Source organism: Diabrotica undecimpunctata, chromosome 3 (assembly GCF_040954645.1).
Source record: "Diabrotica undecimpunctata isolate CICGRU chromosome 3, icDiaUnde3, whole genome shotgun sequence".
In the NCBI taxonomy this organism is placed as follows: domain Eukaryota; kingdom Metazoa; phylum Arthropoda; class Insecta; order Coleoptera; family Chrysomelidae; genus Diabrotica; species Diabrotica undecimpunctata.
The window spans coordinates 109724935-109748515 of NC_092805.1; the positions used below are offsets into that span (position 1 = coordinate 109724935).

General features: G+C 34.1%; 1 protein-coding gene across 1 annotated transcript in view; it reads right to left on the bottom strand.

The window, feature by feature from the left end:
* Positions 1–23581, bottom strand: part of Dhc93AB (Dynein heavy chain at 93AB) — a 295262-nt gene that overhangs the window by 124330 nt on the left and 147351 nt on the right. The window contains exons 28-29 of the mRNA XM_072526597.1: positions 16629–16977; positions 5868–6029 (exon numbers count right to left, since the gene is read on the bottom strand). Coding sequence (XP_072382698.1) covers positions 5868–6029; positions 16629–16977 — 511 coding nt within the window. The remainder of the gene's footprint in view (positions 1–5867; positions 6030–16628; positions 16978–23581) is intronic.

The window sequence follows — 23581 nt, forward strand, 5'->3', positions numbered from 1 at the left end:
AATCTATAGCTTTTTCACTTAATACCCTTCTATTGCGACTTATTACGGCAACATATGCGCATATTTGAGTGGATCTTGTATTAATACAGCAGATCATATCTAGTTTTCTGGTAATAGCTCCCAAAGTTAGATTAAAAAGTGTTGATAAGGCATCACTTTGCCTAAGTCTATTTTTAATATCAAATGCCTTTGTCATATCTTCATCTATTCTCACCATGGCTTTGGAATTTTCCAAAGTCATTTTAGTTAAAGCGGATCCAGACGAGTGTAACGTATAATGTAAGATTACGTGTAATTTATCATTAACACTGTGGACGTCACACGAACGTCCACACGAATCGTGTAACGAATCTTGGTTTCCACTCAGTTGCAACGAACATGCCGAATAGGGAGGTCGTGATAGCAGGTGCTGCTTTTATTTGTATGTATTTATTAACTGAAGACCAGGAGAAACGTTCGATGCATCGATAATGGAAAACTGAGTTGTATCAGAAAAGATCTACTTTACTTGTGGAACTAAAATCTCAGCAAATAAGTGACCAATATAAAAACTTTATCCGGATGTCGCCTACTGATTGCAACTGAACAAAGATTGCATCTAAAATATCAAGACAAGATACTGTCAATAGATCTGCAATTTCACCGCAAGATAGACTGGCACTAACATTAAGATTTTTGGTAAAAGGAGATTCATTTACTAGCCTTTAATACACTTTGTTTTGACTCTTTTTTAGTTTTCCATTTTCCCTTCGACGTGAGGAAAGTAAACTGATTATTTTGTTCTTTCATTCTTCTACATCTCTTCCCAAATAAAAAGTGATATCACTTCAAGCATCTTTTTTAGATTTTTTTTAAAGTACATAATTCTCGTTTTTTGGATCACAAATACCGGGGTTTTCTTGATATAAACTAATAAGTTTAAGTGATTGTTCTTCACTCCACATCATGAACATACACACGATACAATTGTCGCGAACACCGTCCAAACGAGTACTGCGAGCGCCTTTGTGTTCACGTTTTTTACCGACAGCCGATGGATCACGGCGAGCGCCACAGCGCCCACAGCGAGCTTTAAGGTGGGTACACATATGCGAGCAGAACTGTTCGTTGAAAATATGTTTATGTTCGACTATCCAATACCCTAAGTATCTAATAACAAACATAGAATTAATTTACTTCGTTATTCTAAATATTTCGGTATTTTGTTTAGATTATCAAATCTGTTATTAATTTCTCTAGTTACTTTTGAATAAGCCGCGCTCGTTCAGCAATTTTGTTTAACCGAATGATCTCATCGCACACTTAGCAGAAACAATTTATAGTCTCGAACACCGTAGAAATTTAACTGCGAACATTCTTTGTGTTCGTTTCAAAAACCGACAGGCCGTGGTTCCTGACGAGCAACGAACGAACAGATCGCAAGCGGTCCGTCCCGTCGTACAAATTACCGAATATAGCGTTCACAAACGGTTCGCGAACAGTTCTGCTCGCATATGTGTACGCGCCTTTACATGTAATGCTTGTAGTGCCGTCCAAATGCAGAATTCGTGTATACAGTACAGTACATTACACGATAGATTACATCAAATGTTAAACGTGTCTGGATCCTGCTTTAAACTAACTCTTTCGGTATTCCTAACATGGATAGTTGTTTTTTGTCTATCTACTCCATCAAACGCCTGTTTGAATTCAATATAGAAGTTGTAAATTGGTATGTTATATTCAGCACATTTTACCTCTTAACATATATATTTCGTATATCGTTGAACTCTTTGGTCTAAAACCACATTGGTATTTACCAATTATTTTACCAATATAATTTCTACTTTAAATTTTCTGGGATGACTTCTAGAGTCCATATGCGGTAAATTAGTTTATGGATACGCTTCCATAGTACATGTCCACCATTTTTTATCAGTTCTGCAGTTATTTCATCTGTACCAGGCGCTATTTTTCAGATGTTTTATGACGTATATAGTTTCTTTTAATGTTGGCTCCTCAACTAAGTAGTGTTGTTCTGCTGTGTGATGAATTATTTCTCATTTTTGTTTTGGTCTTTTTCTGGGTTTAAGAGCTCTTGAAAATACTCCTTCCACCTTTTCATCAGTTCTTCTTTCTCGCTGATAATTGCCCTGTTTTTGTTCTTGCACACTCTTGTTCTTATCATATGTCATTGAGTGTATCGCTTGGTATTTTTGTAAAATTTCCTAGTCTCTTTTCTGTTGTTATAGCCTAAAATTGGTTGTATTTTTCTATTTAATATTTCTCTCTTTTTCTTTCTACATATTCTCCTTGCATCCTTTTTTAGTTCTTCATACGCCCTTTTATTCAATCGGGGGAATCTGGGGATTCAATCGGGGGAATCTACAAAGTAGACATTTCTGTCTAGCTGTATTTTTGCTATTTATTAATTGTTGGAAATCTTGGTCAAACCATTTCGCGTTATTTGCCATTGCCAACTGTACCACTCTTATACCGTTGTTGCTGCTAATATCATGTAAGCTATGCTTACCAAAGAATTCTACATATATTGGCTCTTTTCCCAACTTGGCGTTCATATCATCCAGGACTATAACTTCATCTCCCTTTGAAACGTTTTCTTATAGTTGTAGTTGGTCGTAGAATTGATCGGATAGTTAATCTGCTGTTTCTGTTTTGGCATGCATATTAATAATTACAATATTATGAAATTTACCCCTTAACAGGTTGACTGCCAGAGCTAATACATGATGAAACTTTAATGTTTACGGACTGGTTTTTTTTGAAAACATTACCTTATGTGTTTATAAAGTCAACGTGAATTTGGAAATTTGATTATTTTTTATTTTGATTGACATTTTTAGCGTGTATATTATAGGATACAGATAGTTTTTTCAAAACAATAGGTGTAGGGGCCAATGTGTCCTATAGGATACATGCCATTATTGTGCACTAACTTTTTTGTTTGTTTCAGATGGCGAAACATATTGAAAATACTGATAGAAGAAGAAAAATACTGATAGAAGAAACTTTAGTTACCTATTTAGAAAAACAGTTATACCTATAGTAGTGAACAAATAATAATAATAATGGTATTTTCAAGTGACGATTCGTATGACGATCCTGATTTTATGCCAAGTGTGACAGACGAATCAGATTCAGATTCGATTGGGTATTCCGACGAAAATTCTGATCATGAATTGACTCTACAAGTACCTCCATTAGCTTCTAGTCCAATCTTCAGGGATGACAACCATCAACCATGTACATCAACAGCTTTAACCGAAAGAGAGTTAGTTGAAAATCAGCTAAAGAATATAGTCTGGGAGATGTGTCAAGAAGATAATCCAAATCAGTTTGAATTTATTGCAGAGTACAAAAGTGGTCTGAAAGAAATATACAAAGCAATGTTTGCAAACGTTGAACCATTGGAATATTTCGAACTATTCTTAACTGACGACATAATTAGTGTAATAGTTTATAAACAAATCTTTACGCCACACAAATACTTACGACTGGTCAAGATATCTCTCAGCGATCCAGACTTCATGAATGGCGACCAGTTGATAAAGCGGAAATATATCGATTCCTTGCTCTTGTTGGATGGATGGGATTGGTGAAAGTACCAGTTCTTCGTGACTATTGGCGAACAGATAATTTATATAATTTCCCACTAGCTAGGTCTGTTATGTCCAGAAACAGATTCAAAATCGTTTTGAAAATGCTTCATTTATCGGACAACACGAAAGCCCCAGAAAATGACCGCCTATATAAAATACGAAACGTTAACAATATGTTTATTAACAGTTTCCAAAAAAATTATACGCCTGGAATAAAAATTTGTATCGATGAAAGTCTGATTCCATGGAAAGGACGATTGCTCTTCCGACAGTATATACCCAATAAACGGCACAAATATGGCATAAAAATTTTTAAGTTGTGTTGTGACAAAGGATACACCTGGAATATGTTAATATACTGTGGAAGGTCAAAAAATGGAGAGGTTGGCGTTGCTGAGAGTGTAGTAATGAAGCTCATTGAAGATCTTCTGGATGAAGGCAGAGTTTTATAAACGGACAATTACTTTACTAGCCTTTCATTGGCATATCGTCTGCTGAACCGAAATACCCACTTAGTTGGTACACTTAGACCCGATTGGAAATATCTGCCACTCCATGTTGTTACTGCAAAACTAAAAAAGGGAGAATTTGCTGCCAGCACGAGTAAAGATGGTATTAGTATTTTGAAATGGAGGAATAAGAGAATTGTTTCTGTTCTTACTACAAAAGATTATGAATTACAGACTGTAGAAAAGACTACACGTTCTGGAAGTAACATCACCAAACCCAAGTGTATAGTTGACTATAACACAGGAAAGTCTTCCATCGATTTGAGCGACCAAATGGCATCATATAGTACAGCATGGAGATGCTGTACCAAGTGGTACAGAAAATTGTTCTATCTATCTATCTATACAGCCCTTGCTGTCCAATTTTGGACATAGACCTCCTTTTCCTTTTCCACGTCTCACTATTGTAGGCAGTTTGTATCCACTTCGGGCCTGTGTGTTTCTTCAAGTCATCTGACCAGCTCATTTGTGGCAAGAAAATTGTTATTTGAAATTATATGGGGGATTAGCATCGTTATTGCTCATTTTTTATACAACAATAATGATTTGAGAATGCAGAAGTCCCTTAAAATTACTGACTTAGGGAACAGGTAATCCGTTCTATATTGCAAAAATACGCAACTGATGTACTACCACCGCCAAATCCGCGTAAGCCTGGACACAAATTAATTCAAAAAATGATTGGAGATCCACCACGAAAAACTAAAGGAAGGTGTTCGGAATTCTACAAAAAAAATGGCAAAAAAGGAACTGTGGTTGACGGAAAAATCAAATTTGCAACTCAAGTACAAACAATGTACACCGGATGCAATAAAATGTTTTGTTTAACGTGTTTTAATAAATATCATTGGTTAGTTATTTTTTGAAAATAAAATGTTTTTTCATTTAATATTTTATTTTTTTAATATTCACCAAAAAACCCATAGTATCCACAACCCATTCGCATGAGATATCCGTTGGGGCCACTACTTCACGTCTACAATGTAAAATGCATCAAACTGTGTATTCTAGAGGAAACACCGGCTAACAATATATGGTCGACTGGTGTGTCCTATAAGAAACACTGGCCTCTCGCGGAAGTCTAGCATGTGTCCTATAGGAAACACTGGCAGCCAACCTGTTAAGCGTATTTTATAATACATATTATTTCAATGACTGAAGTGAAACCCAATATCGACCTGCGGCATTTATGGTTTACCATAAAACCTACTCCAAAGTAGAAGTTCTATCCTTGTCTTTCTGCTTTACGAAATGTATATTTCACTTTTAATTGTTTTCGAAATTTATCGGCTAAGTTATTTTTTTTGAGTTTGGAAAATTTCCATAGAAGAATGATAAAAATTGTGGTCAAAGTAAAAATAAATTATTGAGGAATAGTTCATTTCAAAGCAGCCATTATTTCATGCTATCATAGAACCATGTATTACCTAGGTGCAGATTATGATATCGAAGATATTATATTCTCAAACTCAGACACAGACACTAATGACAGCGACGAGGATTTAATTTAATTCCGAATTAAATTCTTTTTTATGAATATTATGTACGACAGACAGTGAAAACTTTATCATTAAATAAAATTGTTAAATATCCAATTAAAATTTACAAATTCGTGATACAGGCATGATTTGCACGTGATTCATGTAAACATTTCTATACATACAAACAAATGTCAATACATATAGGAACTTTTGCTAAGCAGGTATATATAACCTGTTTGAAGAAATTAAGTAAAATAATTAGAAATTAGATATATTACCTCATAGTTTTTCTTAAAAATATCTAGCTGTAATTTTGAGAAAGCATCTATATCCTTCTCTTCAGTTAATTTATCCCCATAAACTCGTTGACATTCATGCAACCACAATCTTACAACATCTGTTGGTTGACTTAGACATTCATTGGTACTAAATAAAAGACCCTAGAAATATTTTTTATGAAAAATATGTTCATAATTAACACTATATAATTATTTTTAATCATCTGAAGAAAATTAACGCATTAGCTATTAAAATTAAATATAGTAAGCATAATAGAATTAAACTTAATTATAATAAAAATTTAATGGACACAATCATTTGAAAAAACCATTATATGAAACTATATATCTTACAATATCGGTACTGATTATATGGTACCGACAGACCAACGGACAGAAGTCTAAAGGACACAAAAGGCAAATCCATGGTTTCTAAATGCGAAAAACAATGCAGTATTACAAAACTCTAGTCGTGAAAGTCCTGTCTCGTTAAATAAGGGCACTGTTATCTCTAGAACCAAAACTTAATACTTACAAACTCATACAGACTATATTTGTTAATACAGTTTGTATAAAAAAATAATATATAACAATTGAGGCGTTTATTTTAGAAACAACATAAGTCCAAAATTTACGAAAAGGCGATTGTGGCGTCATCATGTAAAAGACACTGAACCTATCACCCCAAAGATTCGTTTCTCCCAAAAACATCACATATCTCCGATATGTGGCACTAAAATATCGGTATTTCTGTAAAAACGACATATGTCCTATTAGTTTCTTTTAAAAACTATATAGGTCCATGTACTAATGTTGTTTTTAACAATAGAAAGTCGGGCTTAGCATACCTACCTGGAAAGCCCGAAGGGATCATTTTGGCCCCAAGTTCCTAAATCAATAAAAACCAAGTTTAGAATTAACTATTTATTTGGGAATAAACAAAAAATAAAAATAAACAGTTTTAAGAAATTATATAAACTCTTGACGATAGAATTTGATTTAATTTTTTAGTTTCATTTTAAACATTTGGAACACCATACAGTTTGCAGTTTTTTGGCATTTGCCACACATTGCCTTGTTACAGCCGTGGCACTCATTGGAAGTATGATTTCCTTTACAAAACATTTTTAATTGACATTTTTTTCTTTTTTGGCTAGTAACAGTGCTGGTGGTTGGTAAATCCGGTGGTGCTGGGTATAGTACCAGATTTCGGGAGGCAAGGTATGGAACCCGTAATTCTTCACACAGCTGAAGAATAAACTTACGACGACTGATTTTACTTCCAATAACTTCTTTATAAATAATCCATGCATTTATTGCTCCTAAGTCAAGAATGTTATAAAACACGTGCATTAGCCATCGTCTTGAAGTAACTTTTGTAGTATAAAGACGCGCCATTTGGTCCACTACATCAACCCCGTATTTTGTTTTATTATAAAAACTTACTGTTTGAGGAAGTTTTTTTCCATCGACAGCAACATCCACTGATTGATGTAATGAGCTCAACAAAAGCACATTTTTGTGACTCTTTCCTTGGTATGCAGTAAGTGTTATCTTTTCGTCGCTCTGGAATATATGGGTAACATATAATTCTCCATTTTTACTCTTTACGCTTAGAGGAACTTCCTTTCTGTTGCGATTCAAAGTACCCACAAGACTTGTTGATTTTTTTTGCAATGCCTTGGCCAATTTTAACGATGTAAAGTAGTTATCTATCGTAACATTTTTGCCCTTTCCCAGTTGATTTTCCATTAACCGCAAAATAACATGTTCACCAACACTTGTATCTTTCTTGCGTAGATGATCAGTGCCAGTATAAGGGTAACCATTTACAATATATTTTGATTCCACACATGTCAAAAGCCAAAATTTTATGCCAAACTTATCCGGCTTATTTGATATGTACTGTGTGAACGGGCATCTGGCTTTAGAAGGCAGTAGTTGTTCGTCCACAGTAAGGTTTATTCCCGGTTTGTAACATGCACCACTATTTTCTATAAATCCATTCCAAACCGCAGAGACTAGAGCAAATTTGTCGGTTTTCAATCGTTCAGATCTCGTTTGTTTATGTCAAATCTGAGATATTTTATAATATCCTTGAATCTGTCTCGTGGCATAGTTTGTCTAAAAAACTGAGGACCCCATACTGTTGACCACAAGCTGTTGGTTGGGAAATTTTTGGCGCCGTAGACTCCTCTTGCGTACATAATAGTAAGGGCAGCCTCCAGTTCTTCCAAAGTTATAGTCCATGTGTCATTTTTCAAACATCGATGTGCTTCTGCAATAGTGCATTCTTTTATATGATGTAACATGCTGTCGTTGATTATTAGATGCCAAGCACTTACCACACAATTGTTCCTCACGTTCCTTTTTGCATACGACGTAGGACCTGATTTCTCTCGATAAATGTTGTGCTGAGCGCGGCGTCCTGTAATGAGCAAACATTTAATGAATATGAAGATACTAAAAATCATAATCTTACCAGGTACTGATCCAGAATCAATAACTTTCCACGTTGTTCCGTCTTTCGATTGTTCGGTGTCTCCGATTAAAATAGTTTTTCCTTGTTGACCTCTTTTTCTCTTGTGACTTGGCTTAGATGCACTTGTATTCACGATAAAATTAGCTGACTCGTGCTGTTGAGTTGTAGAAGCAGTGTTTACATAAATTGGTGAGTCTTGTACAATAAAACTTTCTAACTGCTCTGAAGCATCAGAGTCACTTGAATCATTATTTTGTGGTGGTACGTATTGTTCATCGTCTGACTCATTATTTTCTGCAAATTCAGATTCACCTCCCGAAACATCTTCTTGTATTTTTCATATTTCTTCAAGAAGTTCAAGCTCTGATAGTCCACGACGAGACATCTTTACAGTCGTCTTGAATTTTCACAATTGAACGAATGTTTCAATATTCTAGAAACGAGAGTCAGCAGAACCTAATAAACCGCTCAATAAACAAAATACTTTCAAGGAACAAACAGTATGTAACAAAATACCTTCTAGACATAAACGTACATAAACATAATTTTATCTATCCGACAGAAAGTTAAAAGAAATCGTCAAATTTCCGAGAAAATGATAATAATTAATACAGGGCCAGTTTGGCCCCTTCAGACTTCTACGGTAGGTTTGTTAGAAAATCCATTTAATAAATTTAGTAAACAATATTTTTTTGCGTTAAATAAGACTTTGTATCAAAATATTAAAAGTCAAAAATATGAAATTATTATTGTGTCAAATAAAAGAACTACAATAACTTCAAATCGCAACAGGGGCCAAATTGGCCCCTCCGACTTTCTAGTGTTAAAAGAAACTACGCCGAGAGAACAGCCCACTGGTAAATACCGAACGACTTCGGCACGCATTTCCGGCTGGCGAGTTCTCATTCTCATCGGTCTGTTCTCCCGGTGTAGACAGGCAGAGACTTGTCAAATTTAGTAGCGTTGTTGTCTTATTACGGAACGGTTGTGTTGTTAGTCTGGTGTTATATTTTAAGTAGTTTTTTCAGTTTTGCACTATAAGTTATGAATATGGAGAATGCAGTAGCAAGTGGTAGTGGAGTACAGCAGGCGCCTGAGCGTAAAGTTAAAAAAACACCGAAGGCCAGTTTAATAAAAATAGCCAAAGTAAAAGGCGAGAAGCATATTAATCATAAAGGAATAAAAATGAGCAAGACTCTCATTTGTCTGGTCTAATAACTATAAAACCAGTAAATAGACGCCGGCCGAGAAATAGAAATGTAGGTACTAAAAAACCACATGCTGCAGGATATGCATTCAAAATAAGATATGAAGTAAAGGAAATAGAAGTCTGTAAAGAGGCATTTTTGGGCATTCATGGCATAACTGTTGGTAGACTTAGACGCATACAAAACCATTTGGTCACACGAGGTATGGCGCCAAGAGATTTAAGAGGAAAAGATAAGAAAAGGTCAACTGATTATTTAGATACCGTAATGCATTTAATAAAGGAACATATTAAGTCTTTTAAACGAAGGCAATCCCATTACTCACGACGCAAAAACCCACTTCGTTTTTACCTGCCGGAAGGTTTAACCATAAAAGACATGCATTTCATGTTTCGATCTGAATACCTGATCAATATCCCTTATAAAATCTACTTGAAAAGTTTAATATAAAGTTTGGCTTCCCACGATCCGCTACATGTGCTCAGTGTGATTCGTTCCAACAAAAACTTACTTCCGAAGGAATCAACGATGCAGAAAAAGTCCAAATAACAGTGGAAAAGGAGATTCATTTAAGAAAGGCTGATGCATTTTTTACAAGGAAAAGACGATACAAGACACAGGCTATGGCTGGAGAAATCGATTGTATTAGCTTTGATTTCATGCAGAATCTACCTCTTCCCTATATTCCATCAAATCCAGTTTTTTATTCACGTGAGTTGTGGTACCACGTATTCGGTATACACAATCTTGGTACAGATGAGGCATTTATTTACACCTACACTGAAGGACAAGCGAAAAAAGGTGCCAACGATGTGTGTTCCATGTTGTTACATTTTATTAATAATAATAACTTTACGACCAGGAATCTTGTACTAATAAGTGATGGATGTCCTGGGCAAAACAAGAATTATGTTATGTTGCACTTTTTATATTTTTGTTCATGTACTTAAACTTTTTGACACAATTAAGTACCTGTTTCCGGTTCGGGGCCATTCCTATCTCCCAAACGACCAGGACTTCGCACTGATCGAAAAAAAGAAACGCCATTTGGAAAGAGTAGAGACACCTGAAGAGTGGGACAAAGTGATATTGTCAGCACGAAGTAAACCCTCCAAATTTTCCTTAGTCAAAATGTATCCCTCAAAGTTTTTTGCCATAAAGCTAGCCACCGATCAATATTTTCTGAAAACAGCTAAACCGCCAATTTCTCTAAAACTAGTTCGCATATTCGAAATTGCTGCAGGGACTGCTGTAGTGAAGTTGAAGGATACCTACAATGGTCCATGGAGATCCTCTATTGTCAGAAGTAAAGTAGCATCAACTAGTTTAATAAAACTCACACCAAGTTATTTGCAAGCTGTGCCAATTTCGTCTGCTAAACTGAAAAATTTAACTTAAGTTTGTAACATTACTTTTATTTTATTTTTTCTTTCTTTTAAAAACAACATAAGTCCAAGATTTTTGTTTTTTTTATTAACATCATAAGATTTTGTCTAAGAAGTAATAGTCAGAAAACCTATATTTAACTTATATTCGTCACTGTACAATTTAAAATTTTTCGAAATATGGTAATAAACTCGAGAGAGCGTTTTTTTCATTTTCTACAAAATCAAAATTTTGGTCTATGTTGTTTCTAAAATAAACTCCTCAATTATAATGAAACTTTTTTAAGGTCACTCAGAGTAAGTGGTGCATCCTTAAACTTTATCAATAGAAAATAATTAATTATTCATTGAAAGAAATGCAGTAGAAACCTAATTTCTCGAAAATTTCATAAAATGAATCTTTGTTAATATACAGGGTGTCCCATAATTAATTGGACATTAGAATGGGTGATAGCTGACATCAAAACAAAGCGTTTGAGCTCAAATTGATTAGGCAAAATGTTGCTAGTTCTCGTTCTACAGGGTGATTCATTAATATTTTTTTATATTATTTTTAGGGATATATTAAAAACTATTCAACCGATTTAGGTGAAATTTGAAATCTTGCAATTATTAAGTATGCTTAATATAAAAATGATATTAGTGTTACCATTGACACTAGGTGGCATGACCTACTATAACATTGGTTCATTAATGTGGCCATAATTTTTTCGTCCGCCCTGTATAAACATTCTAGGAAAAAAAACATGAAATAACATTTAATTCTACACAAAAAAGGTTTTCTTGTTTCAAACCAAAAAAGTACGTTTTCGAAATAAACGTATTTTGTTAATGATATGCATGTCTGTATTTAATTTTTCGCAAAACAAGCAGGTACCTGGGTATGCTGTGAACTTAATAGCAAAGTCAAGGCGTAAGTACGAATTTGTTTACTATTTGTTGTCAAAGTGCAGTGCGAGTCTATTATTATATAAAACAAAAAAGAATATGTGTGTACTTTGTACGCAGGTAAGAAGTTATACCTCTATTATATGATTTCAATGTTTATGATTTCAACAGTTTATTTATGTTTTTTTTTTAATATTAAACTAATTTTAATACTTACTTAAGTTTCCTAAAAATTTTCTTAAATAATACCGAAAAAAAAGTAAGCAAGGCAATAACATCACATGTTCCTAAGCGGGCACCCATCCAACGTTTGACCCCGGTCGACACTGCTTATCTCCTGTTTTCGAGCGACAACTGGTGTAAGCCAGTGTGCTATGGCCGTAAAATTCATACTAAAATAAATTATTTTGACAGATTATATCTACAAATAATATTAAGATCGCCTTTTAATCGTCTTTTCATCATATTTTTATATCTGTTATCCTATTTCCGATGAAGACAAATTCAAAGACACAAAAATTATAAAACTTTTCACACTTTATTTGCACTGATACATACGTAACTTCAAATATTTAGTAACTAACTTTATACCGCCAGTGAACGCGTAGGTACTTCGTACTGTCGTTTTTATAAAAATTCACTCTCAACATTTTTCCCAATTGCACCTAAAGAACTATAACTTCAAAAACATGAACTAACTTTCAATTCTACACAGAAAAGGTACCTAGTCTTCTTTTACATAAAAAAAGTACACCGTTTTCGAAATAATCTTATTTTATAATATAATAGCCACATAATATAAATAAGCCACAATTAAAGGTTAAAGTACGTTTATTGACGTTTCAATTTCCACTTCGGAAATTGTTCTTTTCGATTTCCGAAGTGGAAATTGAAACGTCAATAAACGTACTTTAACCTTTAATTGTGGCTCATTCCCATTTAAATAGTAATTACTTTAAAATTCCACAAGAAAATAGCTTCAAAACAATGCTATTAAGTTTTTTATAAACCACTTAAGATAAAAGTAAAATGCCACGTCATAGTGAATTTTCTAATGTAGAAATGCGCGATATGATCTGTTTGTATGCCCAGGAAAATTTTTGTTCTCGTAAAGCAGCTCAACGCTATTTCTAACTTTATCCCAATAGAAGGCAACCAAACCATAAAACTATTAGATCATTGTTCGACAGATTAGGCGAAACAGGGTCATTTCATCCCAAAAACAGGAATGCTGGAAGACCGAGAGTAATTAATGCGGATATGGGGGAAGAAATTGTATGTTGAAAAAGATCCAGACACCAGTACAAGACTTGTTTCTGCGGCCACTGGTATAATCAAATCTACGGTGTCAAGAATAATACGGACAGAAAATCTGTATCCGTATCGTTTTACTCCAGAATCTTTCACCACAGGATTTTCCAGCAAGGCTCCGATTTAGTCAGTTTATGATAGGACAGCATTTAGACGATCCAATGTTTTATAATAACTTTTTATTTACCGATGAAGCCACGTTTACTAGAAGAGGTGTGTTTAACTGGCGCAATAGCCATACATATGCGACAGAAAATCCTCATGCAACATTTTCAACATGAGTTTTCCATTAATATCTGGTGTGGCATATTTGAATTCGACCATTCGAATTACCAACTAGGCTTGACGGAGTAACGTATCTAAATTTTTTTAGAGAATATTTACCAACTCTTTTAGAAGACATACGTCTAAATGTGAGACATAACTCTTAGTACATGCATGATGGTGCACCATCATTATAGCCTAGAAGTTAGAAATTATCTAGATTAAATTTATCCTCTACCACTACCAATCCACCTTTTACAGGTGGATTGGTAGAGGTAGTGTATACCTATGGCCAACACGCAGACCCGAACTAAATCCCGTAGACTTTCACTTGTGGATCTACCTTAAGTCACTTGTTTATAAAAAATTAATAACTGTCAAGAGTTATGGCAAAATATTGTAAAGGGAGTTAACGTAATTAGAGCCCAAAGAAACTTATTGTTTAAAATAAGACAAAACTCACACAAAAGATTTAGATTATGTAATTTATCCAATGGTGAACATTTTCAACACTTATTGTAATTTTTTTTTTTTCGTTTCGTTTTCAATTATTCACTTTGTCAATTGTTTTATATTCACCTCATTGTTTAATTTAATTTCTGATTTTTTTAAATTCGTTACTGTGTAAAAGGTTTAATAAAAATGATTGTTTCAATCATATGTACTTTGTTTGCAAAAATTATCTACTATTAATACATTAATATTCACTGGTATTTAAGACCTTTTGAATAATGTTTGAATTTACATGTTTTTGTAAAATTTTTTCATTTTATGCACGTCTCCAAAAAATACGTTTATTTCGAAAATGGTGTACTTTTTTGATTTGAAACAAGAATACCTTTTGTGTGTAGAATTGAATGTTCTTTCATGTTTTTTTTTCCTAGAATGTTTATGCAGGGTGGACAAAAAAATTATGGCCACAATAATAACCAATGTTATAGTAAGTGGCGCCGCCTAATGTCAATGGCAAAACTAATATCATTTTCATATTAAGCATACTTAATAATAGCAAGATACCAAATTTCACTTAAATCGGTGGAATAATTTTCAATATATCCCTAAAAATAATATAAAAAAAAATATTAATGAATCACCCTGTAGAACAAAAACTAGCAACATTTTGCCTAAGCAATTTGAGCTCAAACGCTTTATTTTGATATCAGTTATCACCCATTAGCTAATGTCCAATTAATTATGGGACACCCTGTATAGGGCCAATTAAAAACACCAAGGATGGTCGAAATCAGATGTGGAAGGAGTGCTCACCAGTTGATGTCGCGGATTTTAGGGAATAGCTGTCAATATGACTTGCTAATTGCTATTACCGTATCTGAAGAGCTCTCAGTATATTAAGAATAGACACATTGATGTAAAGAATCTAATAAATCTATAAATATAAATAGCATTTTCACACAAAATAGGTACGACTCACATTTTCTCATAGTCTATTTGAAGGTATCTGAGCCATTTCCTCCTTTTTCCAAAAGTCCACCAGGTCCTATTGATCCACCCTGACTTTCAATTTTTTTTTCTTAGTAGCTTTCTACTGAGGTAAAACCTGGCCGAATATGTAACTCCGCTTTAATTGTATAGAAATTAGTATGTATAAGTTAGTCTTGTCATAATATATATCATTTCTAAATAAATAAACCGATGTGTGACCACATGAAACTCGTTAAACCAATTTTTAACGGTTGCCATCGAAGGAAAAGATTCACCGTATACAGCATCCAAGCGGTTTTTTATTTCGCTGTACGATTTTCCTTCCAAAAACAAGAATCAAACCACTGAGCAATATTGCTCTTTTTTCATTTTCCCAAAAATCTGCGGACAAGTCCGCTTTCACACTTCGTCAAATGGCCAATTTCCCTGAAATTTTGACATTGGCCGTCTACAACAATGCACTATTTTACACTCCTCCTCCTCCTAAGTGCCTTCTCTGTTGAGGATGGCGATTAATATGGCAAATTTCTCTCTGTTCTGGGCTTGATGAATTAATTCATTTCCTCTTGTGTGGGTCCAATCTCTGATGTTTCGTAGCCAAGAATTTTTCTTTCATCCTATGCCCCTTTTATGTTCAATCTTGCCTTCTAATATTACCTGGAGCTGCCCAAATTCCCTATGGCGCATTGTGTGTCCTAGATATGTCCATTCGTAGTTCTGCTGATCCAGCTTATTCTTAGCATTCGGCCCTACATCCACATTTCAAATGAATTTAATTTGTTGACGTCATACTGTTCATTGACATTTGTTAATGTCCAGGTCTCACAGCCACATAGTAATAGAGACCACACATAACACTTTAGTGTTCTCAATCTTATTGAGACTGACAGCGTGGGGTTACAGAGCATTTTACGCATATTCATAAAACCAGATCTCGCTATTTCAATGCGTCTTCAAATTTCTTTTGAGTGGTCTAGTTGACTATTTAGTTCTCTGCCCAGGTATATGAAGCTTTGGGAACTCTGAAGGGTGATACCATTTATTTGTATGCTGTTGTAACTTGTTCATGGGGGTTTTTGTGGAATACCAGAATTTTGGTTTTGGAAAAGTTAATGTCCAAGCCCAGCCTGTGACTTTCTTCTGATAATATGTTCATCAATATTTTTAGTTGGTCTTCTGTTTCTGCTAATACTACGGTGTCATCGGTATATCTTATATTGTTAATAATGATTCCATTGGCTCTGGTACCTTCAGGGCGATCTTCAAGAGAAGCTCTAATTATATGGTTGGCATATACATTAAATAATAGGGGGGATAAAATGCACCCTTGACACACTTCTCGTTCTATGTTGATGTACTTGGTGTTTCCGTTCTCTGTGCGAACGCATCCTGTGTGGTTCCAGTATGTATTACTTATGATAGCTATCTCGTGTCCGTCCAACCCTACTTCTTTTAGCACCTCAATCAATTTTCCGTGTTTGATGCGGTCGAAGGTCTTTCGACAAAGCACACATCGACAAAGCACACATACAGCCGTTTTTGAACCTTTCTATTTTACACTACACGATAGTAAATTTCTCTTGTGATAGTGGCGCCATCGGGCGGTAAGGCTAAGTACTTATCGGACCAAATTTGTAGTATAAATTTTATATTGTTTTATAATATGTTTGTGTTAGTATAAACAGATTTATTGGATCTAACGTAAAACTATACACAAGGTTGTTAAAATCCGTTAATATAAATAAAAAATTCAAAGTAACTATGTTTTTTTTAAACTTACCTGAAAAACATTGGATATATCTCTTAAATTAAAAATATAATGGAATTTGACAGCAGTTGGAAGGAATATTTGAGATGCTTTGTGATGTAAAACGACTGTAGCAGCAACAACGTTGTCACACATTTTTGCAATATACGAAGGAAATTTGAGTTCTGGATTACTAAAATGTTGGCTTAATATAGTCTTGTAAATAGTTGTCAGTGCCTCCGTACCAGGAAAAGAAATTGCAAATACACAGAAATGGCGCTGGAGTCGGGGATTAATAGTAAAACTTCCAGCAGTTGGATTCATACACGAGACGTACTGACAATTATGGATTTCTTTGAGACTTAGCTTGTTCCGGTCATACCTAGAATAATTAATGAATTGCAGTTTTTACAGTTAACTTAAATTTAAATTTATTTAACCCTGTATTGTCCCTTACAACTCTTAAGTTATATATTGAATAAGATTCATAAAATACTTTATAAACCTGATATTTCCGTAAACATCCGTTGTTTCTATAAGATTACAGACAGCTGTCTATCAGAGAACATTTCAATCATACACAAGGTCATATTTTATGCATAGGTTCTAGCAGTTGTACATATGTTGTCGTTAGTAGTGTTGCAGCCTTATAAGATGTGACTTTGATCACAATTTTAAGTACTTTCTATACTAACTGACGAAATAAAAAAATAAAAATAAGAGTATGTAATTACATTCTGATTCTTATTGTTGCCAATATATGCTCTGATAATAAAATATTAGGTACTTTGTGAGTAAAGAATGTTGTGTAACTTTAAAGTTACAATGGTCCATAATGCATAACATAATATTTTTTTGCAGGTGGTAACAGAAATGGAACCTATTTGTGTAAAATCATTTTATGCCAAGAAAGAACTAAATAATGTTCAAATTAGAGACATTTGTGAATATGAGTCTGAAGATTCCATTCTAGAATCTGACAGTGACGATGATGAAGTGGTTCATATTTCAGAAAATGTTTGTTCGGAAGAAGTGAGCGTGGGAGATAAGGAAGAAAATAATGAGAACCAGGAAGATGATAATAAAAAAGAGGAGGACACAGACGACGAAAACAGAAACGAGTTACTAGTCGTTCGGCATAGCCAATTTAACCTTGGATAGGTAGTTTACCGCCAGGACCTGACAACCCGTATACTCCAATCAAGTATTTTAGAATGCTGATAGATGACAATATTTTGGACAATATCGTTTATCAAACAAATCTGTATTCTACCCAAAAGAACATCGAAAATCTTTAAATGTGGACAAGAACAAAATAGAACCGTTTTTCGGCTTATGTTTGTTCATGTCAGTGTATGGTTTCTCCTTAACTAGAATGTACTGGAAAGCGTCTACTCGAATTTCAGCTGTTGCAGAAACTATCAGACGGAATGGCTGGGAACAAATAAAAAACAATATCCATTTAATGACAATAGTCAGATAATTCCCAGAGATCAGTTATACAAAATCAAACTGCACTTAGAACCAGTTATAGCAAATTTTCGGAAAATTCCAATGACAGAAAAACTATTAGTCGATGAACATATTCCTTTTAAAGGAAAACATAGTCTAAAAATGTATATAAAAAACAAACAAACTAAAAAAATGGAGCTATAAAGCGTTTCTCCTATACGATACCAACGGAATTGTATATAATTTTGCACTGTATACTGGCAAAGAAGAGCATCTAGAATATTTACCAAATGTTGGAGTCAGCGGAAATGTGATTCTTTGATTGGCCACAATAATTAAAAGAAATGCTTACCATATGATATATTTTGATAACTGGTTTACAAGTATGCAATTGCAAATTGAACTGGACAAGCGGAGTGGACTTAATGGACTCGTTGATGGCTATATAGAACTATGATTGTTCTAAAAAGTGGTACCTCTGCATTGTGTTCCATATATTTAATTTAGCATTTGTGAATGCTTAGTTATTTTATAAAAGAGACACCCAGTTACTTGATATAAGAAAAAACGATGATCTAAGTGTTTTAGATTTCAAAGCACCTATTGCCGCTTGTCTTTTTTAGAAAAATTTTCTAAATCTAAATAGACCTAAATAGAAAATCTAAATTTCCAGGAAAGCGCGCTCGTTGCAAGGAACCGGGATGCCTAGGCGTGCCAAAAGTAATATGTGAAAAATGTAATGCTTTGTGGACTTCATAAAAATTAACTTTTTTCCCATTGTAACTTGAGAGTCACAAACCCTTTTAAAACAAAGGAAAAATACAGAATTAAAAAAAAATCTTCAAAAATGTTATAATTTGATTCTATCCTGGAATTATAGAACAGTAGAAATTTTTTTGCATTAAAAATATTGGGCAATACAGGGTTAAGTATATCACAAAACAATTTAGCTACATGAAAAGGTACTTCTAATCTTATTCTTTATTATATAAAGTGTATAATAAAAAAGTCGTTATAGTCATAACCATAGATGATGGCCGCTTTAGAAATAAATTCTGATAACTTTATTACTAGTAGACCAGATAAGATATCTTTTACAAGATCTTTATGTATAGGTACCATTTTATTGCTCTGTTATGCCAATCAGTGCAGTTCAACAAGTTTCCGTTTTAATATTTTAATAAAATAGTACATGCAGTTAACAAACCTCGTGTCTGCCATTCTAGTTATGTTGTTGTTTCATTCCTTTTTCTATTGAGTGTCCACTTGTTTGTATCCTGTCATTGTATCTCGTCAATTCCTATTTGGTATTTCAGCGTGTTCCTTGAAATTCTTCTGAGTATTCTTATTTCTGCATCATTTTAGCATTCTTTCTATTTTGGCTGTGTCGGGTCTTTTTTTGAGATGCATATCTCATTATTAGTCTTATGATGGTCTTATAGATTGTTGATTTTATCTCACAGTTAATGTGTCGGTCACGTCATATAGTGTCATTAAGGCATTTTGCTAATCTATTTGCTCTTTCTACTAATCTATTTTCTGCGTAATAGAAAATTTTAATTTCATTATTTCCATTTCTGTATTCTCTTTATGACGCTCTTTATGACTACATTACAAATAGTATAGAGCTTGGTGAATCCCTTGTCTTATTCCATTGCCTGTATCTACAGAATCCGTAAGATGTCCATCTATTCTGACTTCCATCCTATTGTTTTGATAGCACGTACAGTTTAAATTTACATTTTTAAATGTCTATTAAGACGTAATATTTTAACAATAATAATTCGCAATCGTTCTAAGACTCATATTCGCGCGTAAGTATATAATAGGTGTCGAATCAAATGTTTGCTCTCCATGCATGGTCATGTGTCATGTTGACCTCTAGTCTGCCAAGAACACGGAATAAGAATAACAATCAGGATGCCCACTCTGCTTGAAAAAATAAGTATGCGCATCTCGTTCGCACAGACAGAATCAGCCATGTTTTAAACGGAACCAGTGCTGTTCAGTAACATTTTATCTGGTGTGCATAGAAAAATTAACCCGGTTTAACTTATTTACGGCAACTATAGATATAATATGTACTATTTTATTCGTACTTTTAGTTGAAGAATAGATTAAATTATTTCAAATATACTAAATTATTAATTTCTAAAAATTTAAATTATAGTTCTGTTGTAGCTTGTCACAAATTTCTCAATTCGAGTCTATGTTTCCGTTTAAAATATGGCGATCGCGTGCTGACAAACTTCACAGGCGGCATCTGAGAGTGGGCATTCTGATTGTTATTTATTCTATGCCAAGAATATGAGTTCGTCGTTGAACTAGTGAATTTTTCCATCTTTAACTGAGTTCAGTATATATTAATTCATTATATGAGTAATGTCGACTACAAACAGTACAAAACTGAAGAAGATTCCAGTGTCGGTATCAGTTAGAATTACTACAAAAAGTAAACAACACAAGAAAATATAATTTTACATCTCGAAACCATTTAGAATTTAACAATAAGAATATTAAGTTTTTTCAAAAAAAATTAAGTGCACATATGAAAATAAAAAAAGTAGTTCTAAGAAAGTTTAATCGGTACCAGAAAAATCATTATTGGCTTTCTATAAAATTGCATATAGAATCAGAAAATGTACGGTAGGACGAATAACTTCTGATATATTAGCAGACTTTTTTTAAATAGATAATTACAAGTTTAAGCCACATAAATTCGCGATTCGCTAGTTATCTTAAAAGTTTCGATTGGTGCGATACGAGGACAGCAGTTCTGTCATGACATTACTGTATCTACGGTTCTTCATTTTGTAGATCAGTCCATTGTACCAAACTGTATCGAATGCTGTGCTTATGTCTAGGAAGGCTGCTCTGGTTTACCGTCTATCGCCGAAGCTTGCTACGATGTGTTTCTGGTTCTAAATCCGAATTGGGCTTTTGGTAACAGATGTAGTCTTTTTGTCCCCTCTTCGAGCATTGAGAGTATCACTCTTTCAGCAATTTTACTGACTGCTGGCTGATTGGCCTATAGTTCTATAGAAAAAATATGTTTTATCCTGCTTTATACTTTTATACATTGTGAACACATGGGCTCTTTTCCATCGAGTAGGGAATCCTCTTAAACTCATTAGTACGTTTATTATATTGCTTGGATAAATGAGTGCGTTCGCTAGGAGGTATTTTAGAGCCCTGTTGGATATTTCGTCCGGTCCAGGTACTTTCTTTGGTGAGATTTTCCGGATCAGGTAGTAGTCATATAAACGAATCAGAAATGAAATGAACACGTTAGTTAGACAAATAAAAAGGGAACACTGGTAGAGTTTCTCAAAATAGATGAAACACGACTTCTACGGAACACAAAAAGAAATATGGAGAATAATCAGAAGACAAAGAAAAGAAATGAACGAACTTATAAAAACGAAACACATTTAGAAAGAAACATGGGCAGACTACTTTCGATCCATATTTGCCAAAGTTAATGATAATGAACCACCAACACCAGAGGTAACGACAAACGAAGAAATAAATATTAAGGAGGAAAAGGTAAAGCAAGCATCAAGGAAATTAAAAAATAGAAAATCACGAGAAGAGGACAGAATACCTAACGAACTCCTAAAGTACGGATTACCAGATCTGACCATAATAACAAATCAATTAAATGAAATTATATCACTAGCAGAAGAACAACAAGGTTTTGGGCCAGGAAGATCATGTACTGATGCTATATTTATAATGAGACAAGTACGAGAAAAATTATTAAAATACAAAACACCAGCATATCTATGTTTCGTGGACATTAAGAAGGCATTTAATCGGGTCAAACTAAACAACGTTATTTTCCTCTATTGTTTAACGTAATTATAGATAAAATAATAAAAAATTAAGAACTAAAAAGGGATATCAAATGGAAGAAAAACAGCTTAAAATAATCTGTTATGCTGACGACGCAATACTACTTTTTCAGAGTGAAGATGAGTTATAACATAAGCTGCATCAATTAAATATAACCGCCAGAAAATTTAACATACTCCTACAACGGCAAAATGCATGATTATTAACACCAAATTTACTAAGATGTAAATGGGAGCTGGAAGGTCAGATAATAGAACAAGTGATGGAGTTTAAATATTTAGGCATCACATTATCTAGCTACGAAAAGCTCGAAACAGAAGTAGAAGATCAAGTTAATAAAGCAAACAGAGCCGCAGGTTTTCTGAATAATACAATATGGAGTATCCATAATAAAACATCAAAAAAAAAAATGAAAGGCAGAACTTACAAAACAGTCATCAGACCAATAATGACATACGCGACAGAAACACGACCTGACACAGATAGAACAAAAAGGATGTTACGAACAGCAGAGATGAAAAAACTTCAATTTGTACTTTGTACAATCAATTTGTAATTGATCGTAAAACACTATGTGGGAAAGAGCGAGAAGTACAGATATACGACGTAGATGCAAGGTGGAGAACATCAAGAACTGGGTAAGAAATAAAAGAATAGAATGAAAAGATCATATAAGCCGATTGATAACAAATAGAGTAGTAAAGACGGCAAGAGATGGTTCCCCAATAGGAAGGCAATCAGTAGGAAAACCACGTAAACGATGAAACGACAACTTACTGGAGGTACATTTAATAACAGATAGAGTTATGTCTACATAAAAAGAAGAACAGGAAAAAGAAGGTAATAGTCTTCTTCGACTTCCTCTTTAAATTCAGAGTCTTCCGGTTGGTGGAGGTTCATAGAACACTGTCTTTTTAGGGTGGTCCCCATGACTTCGGCCTGATCTTCGGTGGTATATACTATGCCGTTTCATCCATGTACAGGTGCCTTTATGTCTTCCTCCATGGTTTTCTGTCGTTTCTTACGATTTTCTGTAGTTTTCACATATAGTTAATGTTTTTGCTGTGTTCTTCATTTTGCTTCACATGGTTGTACCATTTCTCGCTTGCGTGTTTTTGGAGCTCGTCTTTCTTCTGATTCTTCCTCTTTACAAGCAATTCTGCTTGTTCATTGGCCGATTAACATCTCTATGGAAGGTTGTCACTACATCTTTTGCGCGGTCTTCGGATACTTCTTCTGCCAATGGGTCTCTCCCATTCAGGTTATGTGGTTATTTTATTATTTTTATTTATTTAGAGTCTATTCGTTTATACACTGTGCGTTACAATTTCTTCTAATATCTTTACTTCACTTTAGATCTTTCGTATTTACTGTAATTCTTCTCAGTACTCTCATCTCTGCTGTTTCCAGTAGCCTTTGTGTTGTGGTTGTGCCAGGTCATATTTCGGAGGCGTTTATCATTATTGGTCTTACACTGGTTTTACTGGACAATAGCTCAGTGTTAATGTGTCTGTTTCGCCATATAGTGTTATGAACTCATCTTTGATCTGCATATTTAGTCCGTTTGCTCTGTTCTTGTCTCCTTAAGCTCTTGTTTTCCCTAATTAGTTCTACCGATGTGGTTTTTTAATCTCTGTGAACTCTATAAAATTAATTTTTTTAATTAGAAATATGAAGTG